The sequence below is a fragment of the Megalops cyprinoides genome, chromosome 18, assembly GCF_013368585.1.
Source record: "Megalops cyprinoides isolate fMegCyp1 chromosome 18, fMegCyp1.pri, whole genome shotgun sequence".
Lineage (NCBI taxonomy): Eukaryota > Metazoa > Chordata > Actinopteri > Elopiformes > Megalopidae > Megalops > Megalops cyprinoides.
The window spans coordinates 24,277,468-24,289,967 of record NC_050600.1 but is presented as its reverse complement, the minus strand read 5'-3'; the positions used below and the strand labels follow the sequence as shown (position 1 = coordinate 24,289,967).

At 46.5% G+C, this 12,500-nt stretch overlaps 1 protein-coding gene across 8 annotated transcripts in view; it reads right to left on the bottom strand.

The window, feature by feature from the left end:
- The window catches only part of LOC118793072 (probable phospholipid-transporting ATPase IA), a 112,116-nt gene that overhangs the window by 27,393 nt on the left and 72,223 nt on the right, over window positions 1-12,500 (bottom strand). For 7 of the 8 annotated variants that reach the window (XM_036551038.1, XM_036551041.1, XM_036551043.1 and 4 more), the window contains 4 exons: window positions 12,078-12,142; window positions 4,498-4,670; window positions 3,342-3,525; window positions 314-424 (listed from right to left, as the gene is read on the bottom strand). In XM_036551038.1, coding sequence (XP_036406931.1) covers window positions 314-424; window positions 3,342-3,525; window positions 4,498-4,670; window positions 12,078-12,142 — 533 coding nt within the window. The remainder of the gene's footprint in view (window positions 1-313; window positions 425-3,341; window positions 3,526-4,497; window positions 4,671-12,077; window positions 12,143-12,500) is intronic. The other variant, XM_036551044.1, reaches the window with a different exon arrangement.

Below are 12,500 nucleotides of genomic sequence, written 5' to 3'. Positions count from 1 at the left end.
GCCACTTATAATACGACAGGAAAGCGGCAGGAGTGTACTTCTTGTGTCACTGGGCACACTTTCACTGATCCCAGAGGTGCCACTTCCTCTGACCAGATGTGGGGGTGGATGTCAACCCCAGATCAAAATGCGGCCGCCCCCGGTGACATGGCTGGCGCTGACAGATGCCCCTCGACCTGTCAGGGGTGCTCCAGGCCCCGCTATCAGCGTGAGGCCTGGGTTTTGTCAGAGGATATCGGGGGGCCTTTTAGCAGGACGGCCCTATAAAGCCAGACGGACCCCCCCCCCACCCCTACCCCCACCCCGCCCCTACCTCGATGATGTACAGGACGATGTTCTTGTAGAAGCAGTACAGGATGCACTTGGCCACGCGGTTGTAGTTCCAGGCACCGTGGACCAGCAGCAGATTCTTCAGGTACTTGAACTGCGGAGGAATGGAGAGATGAAAGGGACAGACGGCATTCTGTGGTGCGGTGCACAGAGCACGGGCCTCGGTGGGACCGGCAGGACTCCCTGCATTAGCGGCAGCTCTGGGATTATATCTTATCGCTGTCCCTCCACAAAGCCGGAGGGCTGGCAGGTGGGAGGAGGCAGCAAGGCCGTAAGGATGGCGTTCCTGCCATTTCGCAGTCCCTGTTTGATTACACTACCGCGCCTTTTTGTTAAAAGCTGTAAAAAGCAGGGGGGGGGGGGGGGGAGGGCTTCTTGCACCTTTTAGGGCACTCCCAGTTGCTTTACACTGATATGAGCTGACACCATTTGGGTACTTTTGTAAACATGGTTAAGTGTCTCAGCCGGTGTAGGTGCCATTCCACTGATTTCAGGAATTTTTTAAAAAAAATTCAGTTCCTTTAATCTTCGTTCTTTAGTGTTGTTGGCACAACTGACAGAAAGATGCGAACGGCACAGCCTCTGTATTTTTGTAATATAATATAATATTTTACTGTCGTATTTGCCGTTTTTGTTTCTGAAACAGTGAACTGAAAAAACATCCTGCAACAGTTTGATTGTAAAGGGCCTACCACCAAATAAAAGCTGACTGCTTGACTGAAACACCCCCACTGGACCAAACCAGTTGAGGTTCGGGTCTGACACTGCACGGCTCGGGTTCGACCCCACCCCAAGCCCGTCCCACCACCTCTCTGCTTGTCACTCAGGATCGATAGAAACGTACAGTGGGAAACTGCGCTGCTTTGAACCGCTGTCCTGTCCAGGGGGGTGCGGTCGTACACATGGCACTTCACTCTCCAGAAATGGGAATGACCTCTCGCCCTACAAGTGATTCTGACTGGCACAGAGATAACATCATGACCTGCTAACCAATCCCAGAGCAAATCCTGGCTTTTAGCATTATCGCTTCATCAGAAAATCACGTCTGGTGCAAAATAAAAACAGTAAGGAAGCACACACCACAGGGTTCCACTGTACTATTAAGTGGCCCTAACACCTTTATATTTACACTGTACCAACTATGAACATAAACTGTAACTACTGTGTACATTTATGCTGTAGTTTTTACACTTACAGGTTTAACAACTGCAACTTTGCGTATGTAGTACATAGCAGCTGTGTTGTTACATTGTAAATACACATCAGAGTTGGGGGTCAGTTTCGTTTCAATACAGCCAGCTCAGGGAATCAACTGAAACGCAATTCATGATCTGAAAATCACCCATCATTTGCTGTTAAGATTATTAAATTAATGAACTTTCAATTAATTCTCATGTCTTGAACAAATACTAGAGCCACATAATGGAAAGGGTGACCAGAATAATGCAGAGGCAGAAGACCTGAAGGAAAGGCATTGCCGATGTTAGCTTTACTGTACTGTAAGCAGAGGTACCATTTCGCTCAGTATCAGAGCCGTGCAGCTGTTCACCTTCTGACTCGTCTCAGATGGTTTGGATGTCTAGACACAATTCCAGTCACATCTGTCTTCCACCCCGCACCCCCCAGCCCCCCCTCACCTGTTCCCCTGTCCTTCAGCACAAAGGCCCCACACACTTTATAAATCTGCAGTGTGCTGGAAACCAAGGGGGAAAAAACTCCCTAAGGTTCTTCTCTGGCCTCAGTGCTGCGGCTCAAGGTCCTGGCTCTCAGAGTGTGAACGCCCGTGGTGTGCGTCGAAGCCTATCAGCCACCTGCTGATAGACTTACTGCCCACTGCTATAACCAGATGCTAATGTTGTTGTGCTAGTAAGCTGGACCCAGAGACTCGAAAGCCAGTGGTTTACATTGCATTGTGTAGTGCAGCAACAAGGGTGCATGTGCACATTAGTGGGTCAATTTTTTTTTTTTTTTTTTACATAGGGGTGCGCTCAAAAGGTTTCCGGCATTTGCACGAGCCACTCCTGACTCCTGACTCGGCAGGGAGTGTTGGAGGGTCTCGCAGAGGTGTATCCTATCCTTGCACTGAGAGAAAAATCATGCTGTGCTCATCATGCGGGGCACGTCAAAAGGCTCCATTTGATTTATGGACACGTCAGCATAAATCTCTCTCAGCTTCAGAAGGTCAGCCCACAACAGAGGGCCGTCATACTAATGCGTGCAGTCGGGGCCTTCGAGAGGAAATGGTTGCTTCAGACTAACTCCCTTCTGCTGCGGACACTCGAACCAGGATAAGTCGCTCGGTTAGAGGAGAAAGCACATTCAGGAAGGTGTACTGTGACACACTAACCCCCTAAAAGAGTACGTGTACCAAGTAATTTGACAAATAACAGGGGTGCAACCAGATAGCTTGGACGCTGTCGGAGCAAATGAGGAATCGGCTCTGGTTCCGGGTTTGTAAAACAAGCCTGTTTCCATCAAAGGCCACCGTTTTTCACTGCTAAGAGTTCCTGCAGGGCATTGTGGGACTAGTGTCGCATTCTCTATTGCAGTAACCTGATGCCACAGCACAGAGAATATACTGCGGTGCACTGTTGCCTCCCCCTCCCTATGGCCACTGTAGACAAACCACTGAGCTTGTGAAAAACAGGAAGCATAAACACCGACAGAAGAGTAATGCGTGGAAAACACAAAAACCAACGGCCAGATATGTTCCTGTGATTTAAGAGCCCTCCTGCTTTTGTTGCCCGACACAATGCTGCTTGCGCAGTCTCATCTCAGGCTATGAATGCCGAGGGAGATTAATGACGGAGATCAAAGTTGGAGATGCAGAACCAAACTCGTTTCGAGGGATCCGTTTCCCTCAGCTGAAATTTAGGCACCAGCAACACCTGTGAAAGCGCTGCTCACCTGTGTAAACAGACCCGCCCCTCACGCCCCTCCTCATCCCCAGCACACCTGCCCAAACTGCATGCCCGCTTGAAGCTGCGCCTCTCCAGCCCCCCCTCGCTCACCTGGGCGATGGAGTAGTCGGAGGAGTTGGCAGCCTGCAGGCCCTCGTTGCCCGAGATGCCCACGCCCACGTGGGCGGTCTGGATCATGCCCACGTCGTTGGCGCCGTCGCCGATGGCCAGCGTGACCACGCGCACCTGCTTCTTCACCATCTCCACCACCTCCGACTTCTGCAGCGGGGACACCCTGGGGCCCGCGGGGGAGCACAGGAAAGCAGTAAGGCCCGCAGCCGTCATGAAGCGACACCCATTTATTCACCCATTCACGCGAGACGGTTCCTCTTGCGTCACAGCAAGTCTCAGAGAACAGACCATCCCCCTGGCCCCCCTGTCTCCAGACCTGAGGTCTTATCTTCCTGGTTCAATATTCTCAGACAGAGATGGAGAGACCTTTACAGCATAGCTGCTGCAGGGCATTGCCCTGTGAAGCTGTTCCCATGACCTAGGCCGTACAGCTTACAATGTACAGTATGTCTGAATGACAACCTGATAAAGAGTTACTAAACTGGACACATGTTCTGTCTGGTATGCATTTCATTGTCCCTTTTCCTATGTGGCATGGTGAATGGATATGCAGAGAAGCTGATGTTCTTGGTCCACTGATTCAATTAAAATATTTATGATACGCAAATCCTTAAGTAAATGTACCATTGCTGTTTTAATACATTCTACACCATGTGGTACTAATATGCTGTCAATGCAGATGCCAGGGTTGCATTTGACTATTTATTTATTTGATACTTATTGACACAGTTCTTAATTTGGTACTTATATAATTATGGATAATCACTGTCACAAATATAGGGCATTCCTTAGTTTTTCACGTTTTCACATGTTTTGATAATCTGCAATGCCTGAAATCATAGGATCTGGAATCACAGAGAAAGCTACAACAGAAGTACTGGCACAGCCATGAGGAGAAACACATTTCCATCTAATTCTTGCCATTGGAAAAAGTGTTGTAAATCTTTAAAAATAAAGATTATGCATAAAAGGTGAGGAAACCCAAAGTATTTACAGTTCACCTTAAAAGGCTCATAAACCTCAGTGAATTTGGGTGTCAAATGCACACCAAAATACCATTAGCAGTACTGACCACTGACGTTTTAGCAAATCTCCTGCCTGAAAAAATAGAGAGACCACAGGTCATGGACTTCACCTGCAGCAGATGACGGCCTTGCAGGACAGAGCCAGGTCCAGGAACAACTGGCGAGCGTTGAAGGTGAGAGCGTACTTGAGTGTCTTTCCGTCGATGATGAGGGCAGAGTTGTTCTCCTTGTGCAGAGAGTTTCCCAGGATGCCGCAGTACTGGCTGAGGGTCTCCCTCGTGTCCTACAGAAAGACAGGCCGTGTCATTACATCTGCGGGCCACACCTTCGCAGTGCCCTTCAGCTTTTTCAAAGTCACAAACCTCCTGCGCGTTCTCTCTGATTGGTGGGTGAGGGCCATCACTAGATCCTATAAGCAGCGGATTCCTATGAGGGGAACATTCCTCTGGTTTGTCCAACAGATTTTGATCACTTTAAGTGACCGTGCAATGCACAGTCTGCTGAGATTAGTAACGATCGCACAGTGCAGTCAACAAACAAGACACTGATGAAATAAACCAAATGTAATGATCCAAATCCTTGAGAAACCCATATGAAACGCACTGATTATAAAACCTGGCTCCACAAGTCACAAACGTGGCATTGCTCCAGTGTCATTCTTCTAAGGGAAATGCTTGTATGATATTTTTGCAGCTCCACACAGCTCTCTAATCACTGTGGTAATGTTTGATTCCGTTTGAATTAGTGTCCCAAAGACGAATAATGACCATCAACACAGACAGAATATGCCAGTAAAATAATACCAAGAACTTTAAAAACACTAAAATATTTCATGGATCACTACAAAATATGCCTTTCTTTTACTAAGATAGTTGTTTTTTCTATCTTCGCACAACTCTCTTCGTTACTTTTTAGGGGTATCTAAGATGAATAATGCTAATTACCATGTATCATATCATTTTCCATTAATTATAATAACGGAGAATAATAATGGTGAAATATACACAGGAAATTGGTATTAACTTTTCTGGATGTGCACATTTGCTCCTAAGACATCGCTAAGCACTAAGACATTTGCACTAAGACATCGGTCTGGTTTTACAAGGGATTTCTTTTCTCGTAGAATATCAAGAGGCAGCTGAATTTACTCAACTGGAAACCTGGACTATATCCATGTCCTCATTAAACCTGGAAGATTTTAATAGCGACTGACTTGTTGAAGAAAAAACCTTGGATGCATAGCCTTTCAATGTCAGTTGTACAGTCAGACGCGCCTTAAAATGTAAATAGTGATCGTTCTAAGGGTTTGGGTGAATCCTCAGATGTGTATGGGGATTGTGTTTAGTTTAGGAATGCACACTAACTTTTTCATGTATGAATTACACACAACAAAGTGTTCCCTCTCTTCTGCTAGAAGAAAGAAATGGCACCAAAGCATCTGTTTTTGCAGGAGATGTCCCAAGACGTGTTTTTTTTTTTCCAAGACACCCTTACACCATGATCATCTGAAAATGAAAACCCAAAAATATGTCTGGTCATAGGAGGATTCCAAAGTATAATATTTCTCCCTGGACTGAAAGCTTTGCTGTGCCAGAGATCAAAGTTGTTACCATTTTAACCTGTATGTAAGTTATTACCTGTTCATAACTGCTGTTCACAGAGATTCATTACTCTGAGGAGTACGCTTTTATAAGGTCATAAATCAGCGACAGCCATGAAAAAGATATGCGTTGTTTTTCCTTAAAGGTGCTCATCTATGCACTTTGGAGGGCAGCTGTCCACCATGTTTTGTATCACATGTCTCTTTAACGCATCAAGATGTTTAAAATTCTGGCTAAGGTAAAGTCAGCCTCACGTGTTTTGAACTGCAGGCATTTGGAGGCTGGCAAAACTCTGCACATTCCATTCGCTGAGTGTCAGGGGTGTCCCATAAGCCCCTTAATCCCTTGTTGTTAATGCTGAATAACACAGAAATCGTGTCTTTAGCTTGTAACAGTTTATTCTAGTTACAGTGCTGTTTTATATCCTTGTTTGGAGACACGCTCTTTAACAAATCTCGGAAGAGCTGACTTTCAGCCCACAGAACCCAATGGTGAAGGTGTGTCCTGTACTTCACTGTTGGGAGGCAATTACCTTCCAGTAACAACTACATTTGACCACTACTTTTCTATTGCTACTGTTAAATTCTTGGGATCATTTCCAATTATTATGCCTCTGAAAATATGTGTGATACAAAGAATGACTAATTCCAGTACCATTGACGATACATTAACGATTTAATGCAATTACTAATTATACTAATATAATTATACATTTTGTTCTCCCACACAAGAGGAACATGTGTAACTCTGTGATCCACAATCCAGCAGGTTTACTGCTCTCTTTAAACTGCCATTTAGTTAAATCATGTGGCTAAGTGCTTGGATGCAGGGAACATTTTTATGCATTCCTCCAGGACCACAGCTGAGAATCACTGCAGCAGAAGTTATTTTTTGTCTCCTGGTTATCATCTTGAGTGATTCTGAATACGCCTTCATAACCAGTGTGATTACTCATTGACATGCTTCTACTCTAAGTTTTATTCGTAAGCCATTTTTCTTTCAAGATGGAAGTCTCTTAGGTTAGTAAGTTGTTTGCTGAAAGGTATTTTATTGCTACTACCACTACTGATAAAGCAACAATATGCAAGAATACAACACACAAACGCATATCAGTGTGGACAGAACTCCTGGCAACTCACATCAGTCATGACCCTGAGCAAAGACAAAGGTCATGCAAGGACACCAACATGTCCTCCTCATCACCAAACAGCCCGATTTGCACACACGAAGCCTGCACTGTCTCTTAGTTTCCAGGAAAAAAAAGGCTCTTCCACAGATGGCATTCCCTGCAGGAAATGAATTGCTCATTCAGCCGCTAGAAAAATCTCTCTCAACTCCATTAACTCGGGGGTCAGGTTCTCCGAGCTGCCAGAGCGAGTACTGTGTGGACATAGTTATGACGGTGCTGCAGACACTGCCAGGTGTAAGACGGGGAGGGAGTGTCATGGAGCCACATTGTGGCTCTCTGGAAACAGATACTGGGCTCCTAAAACAACACGGGGAAAAACATCTTTCCTCCAGTGCTGAAATTCCTCAAGGGAGGAAAAGCATGGCTCATTCTGTGCCTGTGGCCATGCATATATTACCATCAAAGACAGATAAATAAACACTGGGCTCGTCTCATTAACGCCGCTGGGCACAATTTCACTTCTGGCTCTGAACGGGTACGGAGCTACGTTCAGCCCGAGTGGAAGGACACGCTACTCGCAAAGTCATTTTTTCCCCCTACGGCCCAGATATTTCTCAAGAGCATGGCTTTGCACGTAAACCATTCTGCTCGGAAAAGGGCCACCCTGGTTTGGAGCAACCTTATTTCATGGTGCTCGGCCTGCCATTTTGGCAGAAGAAAAACTGAAGAAAACAGGAGACAGGACTTAAGCGATCAAATGTTTCAAAGATCCTTTAATAGGCCGCAGATAAAGGTGCAAAAAGATAAAAAAACAGAATGATTTCAGGTCATTATCTTCCCTTAGTGTGAACCAGGTGCTCATTGCAACCCGTTGGTTCATTGTAAAAGGGAGTGGGAGAGCAGTTCAGATACAGTCTGACTTGTGCATATTCCCCTGGAATTAATAATGAAGTGTGATCAGTTAAAATAAGATGCCCACAAAGTAAGGCACAGGAGAAGCAGATGCATGTACAGAGAGGGAGAGAGACGCCATGCTGGCTGGCAACTCTCACCTCGTTCAGCTGTGGGCAGAGGGCCCAGGGGTGACGTCTCCCACAGGGGTTCCAGGGCAGTAGCCTGGCTCAGAGGGAAGGGTATGGCCCTTGCCAAAGAGCAGAGAGAAGCCAAGACCGCCGGGTCACCTGCCAAAGGGCCAGGGCCGCACTGCCAGCACCTGAACAGGGCTGATGCCCTTTCTTTTTGATTGATGGAGCTCAGAGAGAAGAGAGAAACAGATTCAGGTTACCTGCCCATGCTGGCTGGCAGCTCTGGACTTTTTGTACCTCAGCCAGCAGAGAGATCAGGGCACTAAATTATGGACTGTGCTATATAGTCAGGCAAGGCACTTTACCCTAATTGCTCTGGTAAAAACACGGCGCTTGTGTGAGGGTTTGACCCAATGAGGCGAGTATAATTCCAAAACTGTAATCATTGCAAATTGCTTTGCATTGCTTAGCAAACAACTATGTACAAGGGCATTTCTCCGAAATAAATATGGGCAAGGACACTTCTCCGAAATAAGTATGCGCGACGGCATTTCTCCAAAATAAATATGCACAAGGACATCTCTCCCAAATAATTTTGTGCAAGGGCATTTCTTACAAGAGATACAGTATGTGCAAGGGCATGTGTGTGAGTGAAACTGTTTGTATGTGAGGTTGTATGTGCACACAGGGAAGCGTGTCTATTTGTGTGTCAATGTGTATGTGAGAAGATGACAAAGAAAGAGAGATAGACTCTGTGTTTGGAGTGTGAGTGTGAGCCTGTGTGTGAGTGGGCCCAGTGGGTTATAGGTCTCGAATGAGCCCTTCCATCCACATTTAGTACAAACCCAGGTGTCAGCTGAAAGCTTTACCAGACAGACACCTCTTACACTCTCTCCGCGATCTTCCCTTATGAAACCCGAGCAAACAACCAGCCGAGTGCAAGGCCCAGGGCACATGGGGGGTGAGGGGGGTGTGGCCACTTAAAAAGCTACAGATTGCGCCTACAGGGACCCCTTCGACCCTCTGCTGGCAAAACAAAGAGGCGAAACTCGAGCTAAAGGAAATATTTGGAGCGCGGCACCTCAGGTTACACAGAAAGAGAGAGAGGGCAGGAGGAAAAGCTGCTGAGAACGGCCCTGAGATATGAAGTGACCCCCCCCCAATGCCCCACCCCCCCCAGGGGTGGGCTAGGTATTTTCGATGCCCGCCAGGGTATGTGGAGGTAAAGGTAGAGATAAAGTAAATTGTATACAACCACCTCCAGGGACTCCAGAAAAAGAGAAACAAATTCTTCTCATGCAAGATGACTAACACAAATACTTTGCGTAAGTTATTTGGGACATGTACCGTCACAATCAGACAGAATGAATTAGTAGCCTTGTATTTGCTGGTGTAGGGGCCTACCGTTTTTCCCACTGCCACATAATGGAGAGTACTAGTGCCGATTTTGTATGCCTGCCATCTCTGTTGACTGTACCATGGAGACTTCAGAGCTGACTGATTTACCAGGGCGGGTGGGAGATGTGTCACCAGCACTTCTGCTTTCATCAGTATTCCTGTTCCCTTCAGGTTCTGTGGCTGTAGCCCTGGGGCAACTTGTTATTAAGTGTCTTTGAGGCTTGATGCACAACATAACAGCAACACTGGGTTTAAACATGCTGTGCATGTGATGTCAGCTATTAGGGGGATGCATCTGATGGTCAGATGCCAACACACACACACACACACACACACACACACACACACACACACACACACACACACACACACAGAAGCAGACGTGATAATTCATACTCTTGGTCCTTTCCATCTTAGCTCTCTTTCTTTAATTCTGTTCCTCACCCCCCTCTCCCACTCTACTTCTCCCTCTCTGTACCTCTGCTTCTGTCCCTCCCTCTCTCCATGCATCTGCTTATTCCTTCCAGCCTTCCTCTTTCGCTCCCTTTCTATCTCCTTCATCTCTTTCCTAACTTTCTCTTTCATTCTCTCTGAGCTCCTGTTATCAGCAAAATACATGCTTAATGCAATGTGAGACCCATCTCCCTCACAGATGAGCAGCCCATTTTCATCAAACAAACAAAAACCAGACAGAGTAGATGGTTGTCTGTCATCACCCCCACACAACCGCACCCCCCCCCCCCCCCCCCCCAAAACCATCCCACCCTCAAGCCTGCCAAACTCTTGCTACACTCTCCGTTTACCCCCTGTAACAGTGGGCCTACCCCTAACAGCTCCCCCAACCGGGACCTGTTGACCCTGTCAGCCTGAGTTTGAGAGGGTTAAACAGGGTCACCGACCCGTTCCTGAGTGGCAGGTCTGTCAGCCTCCCAGCACAGCATTCTGGGACAGCTCTGTCTCACAGCCGATCAGTCACGACCCTACAGCTCACTGGGGTCAGGGGTCAAGACTCCCCACGGGATTGAGGTCTCTCCTCTGTAGGGCCAACAGCTCAAAAAACCTGCCTGTGGTAACGACACAGTCTTAGAGAGAGGGAGAGAGATAAAGAAAGAGAGAGAGTGATAGAAAAAGTGAGATGGGGAGAGACAGGGAGGGGCATTTTCTCTTTACGACCTACAGCTTAGCAGCCTGACCATGGTAACCACATTCCCAGAAAATGAGGGGGGCTGTAGAGGGAGACAGAATGACACAGAAACACAGAAAGAGAGGGAGAGAGAAAGATGAAAAGATAGGTAAGAAAGGTTGGAGGCTCCAATAGTGGAGGGCCAGAGTAGGAGGCCTGCATGGTGATGTGGATAAGCCATGGCTCTGATGCATCCCGTACACAGAGAAACACTGTTTCAATGCTGTGCTCCTTTCAGCCTTGGACACGTGCCCACCTCCTCAATTGGGCAGCAGAGTCATAGCCACCACATGCACTTCACAGATCTCAGGCTTTGCCTCCCAAATGTGGCATCTGTGTTGTCTGTGAAGGTGGATGTGAGTACACTGCAAGCTTCAGAAACTGAAGCTGACCTTTTCCAAAATCACCCCTTCGGTTTGACCGGACTTGCTAGAATCTGCAAGTGAACTCAGAATCGACATGGATAAAACATAATCACAGCTTCCGTCTCGTCACACAAGGAGCACTCTCCTCTGATTGGTCGAGAAAATGCTCCATGCATCACACCTAGGCCACACACCCACAGCTGAAGAGGTGAAACCCCACAAGGGTGTTGAGAAAAAATGAAAATGCAACACTGGTGCCTTGAGAGGCCTACCAAGCTGTGAGTTTCTACACTGTTAAAGTGTACTCCGGCTGCAAGGGCACTGACAAATGTTTAAGCAGTCCATGTGACCAGGACCAGGTGCAATGCATTTTGACCCAAGCAGTCTGCCTCGGGCACCTCTGAAACTACGGCCAGTTGTGCCAACTGTGTCATGCTTCCTGTATGCATTTTCTGTGTCTCTGCACTCTGTGTCTCTCTGCCACATATAACCACAATGAATCTTCAGCTGTTCAAAGGGAACTCTTTATAACTTCAGACAGGTGTCATTTTAAGGGCCTATAAAATATCTCATGAATAGATTGCTGCCCATTAATTAAGCATGACTTTGCAAAGACAGTCAGCAGGTAGCAAATGGGTCATAAGCGTCCAGTTGTAGAGTTTTAGAATTTTTACAGTAATCACTATTTTAAAAATGTACTTTCTATTTTCACATGTACAGGGGAAGCTCTCTTGCATTAACGTCTGACTTGAAGATTGATATTTACAGTTAAACACAATTTAGTTCCTTCAAGAGACTTTCACAGTGATATGCTGAGAGGCACAGTGGAATCTTATCTGCTTTCTATCTATTCAGGCCCTTCTTATAAAATATTTAATAATGTAAGTCATAATTAATAAATAAGCAGCTACATACATAGATAACATTCCTAATAGTATAGACAAGCTATACTTCTGTGTTTTATACCCCTTGGTCTACTGTGCACTCACATCCAGAGAGTCTTCATTTACCACCAGCAGGCCCATGTTCTTGGTCAGCAGCTTGCACGAGTGTCCTGCAGAGAGACGGAAGACCAATGAGACACAACAGCACACCCTAGTTTCTACAGTAACAGATGAATTCAGCCAATCAGAACACAAAGCCAATTTAAAATTTCTTTGGGTGGCGACAAACCAATCAAAGGACAAAGGGAGAGCGGTCTTAATGTCCAATGGCTAATTTAAGCCTTGAAACTTTCTCAGTAGCAGTGTCCATTCTGGCTTGAGTTGAAAGGCAGCAGTTGGTTGTTACTCAACCAAAACGTGTGCAATTATCCAGAGGATTTCACTGGTGAGTTAACAGGAGGAGAAGAGGTATGAGAGGACAGACAGCTACACAGACAGGGGGACACAGATGTGACAGCTTCCTTCAAA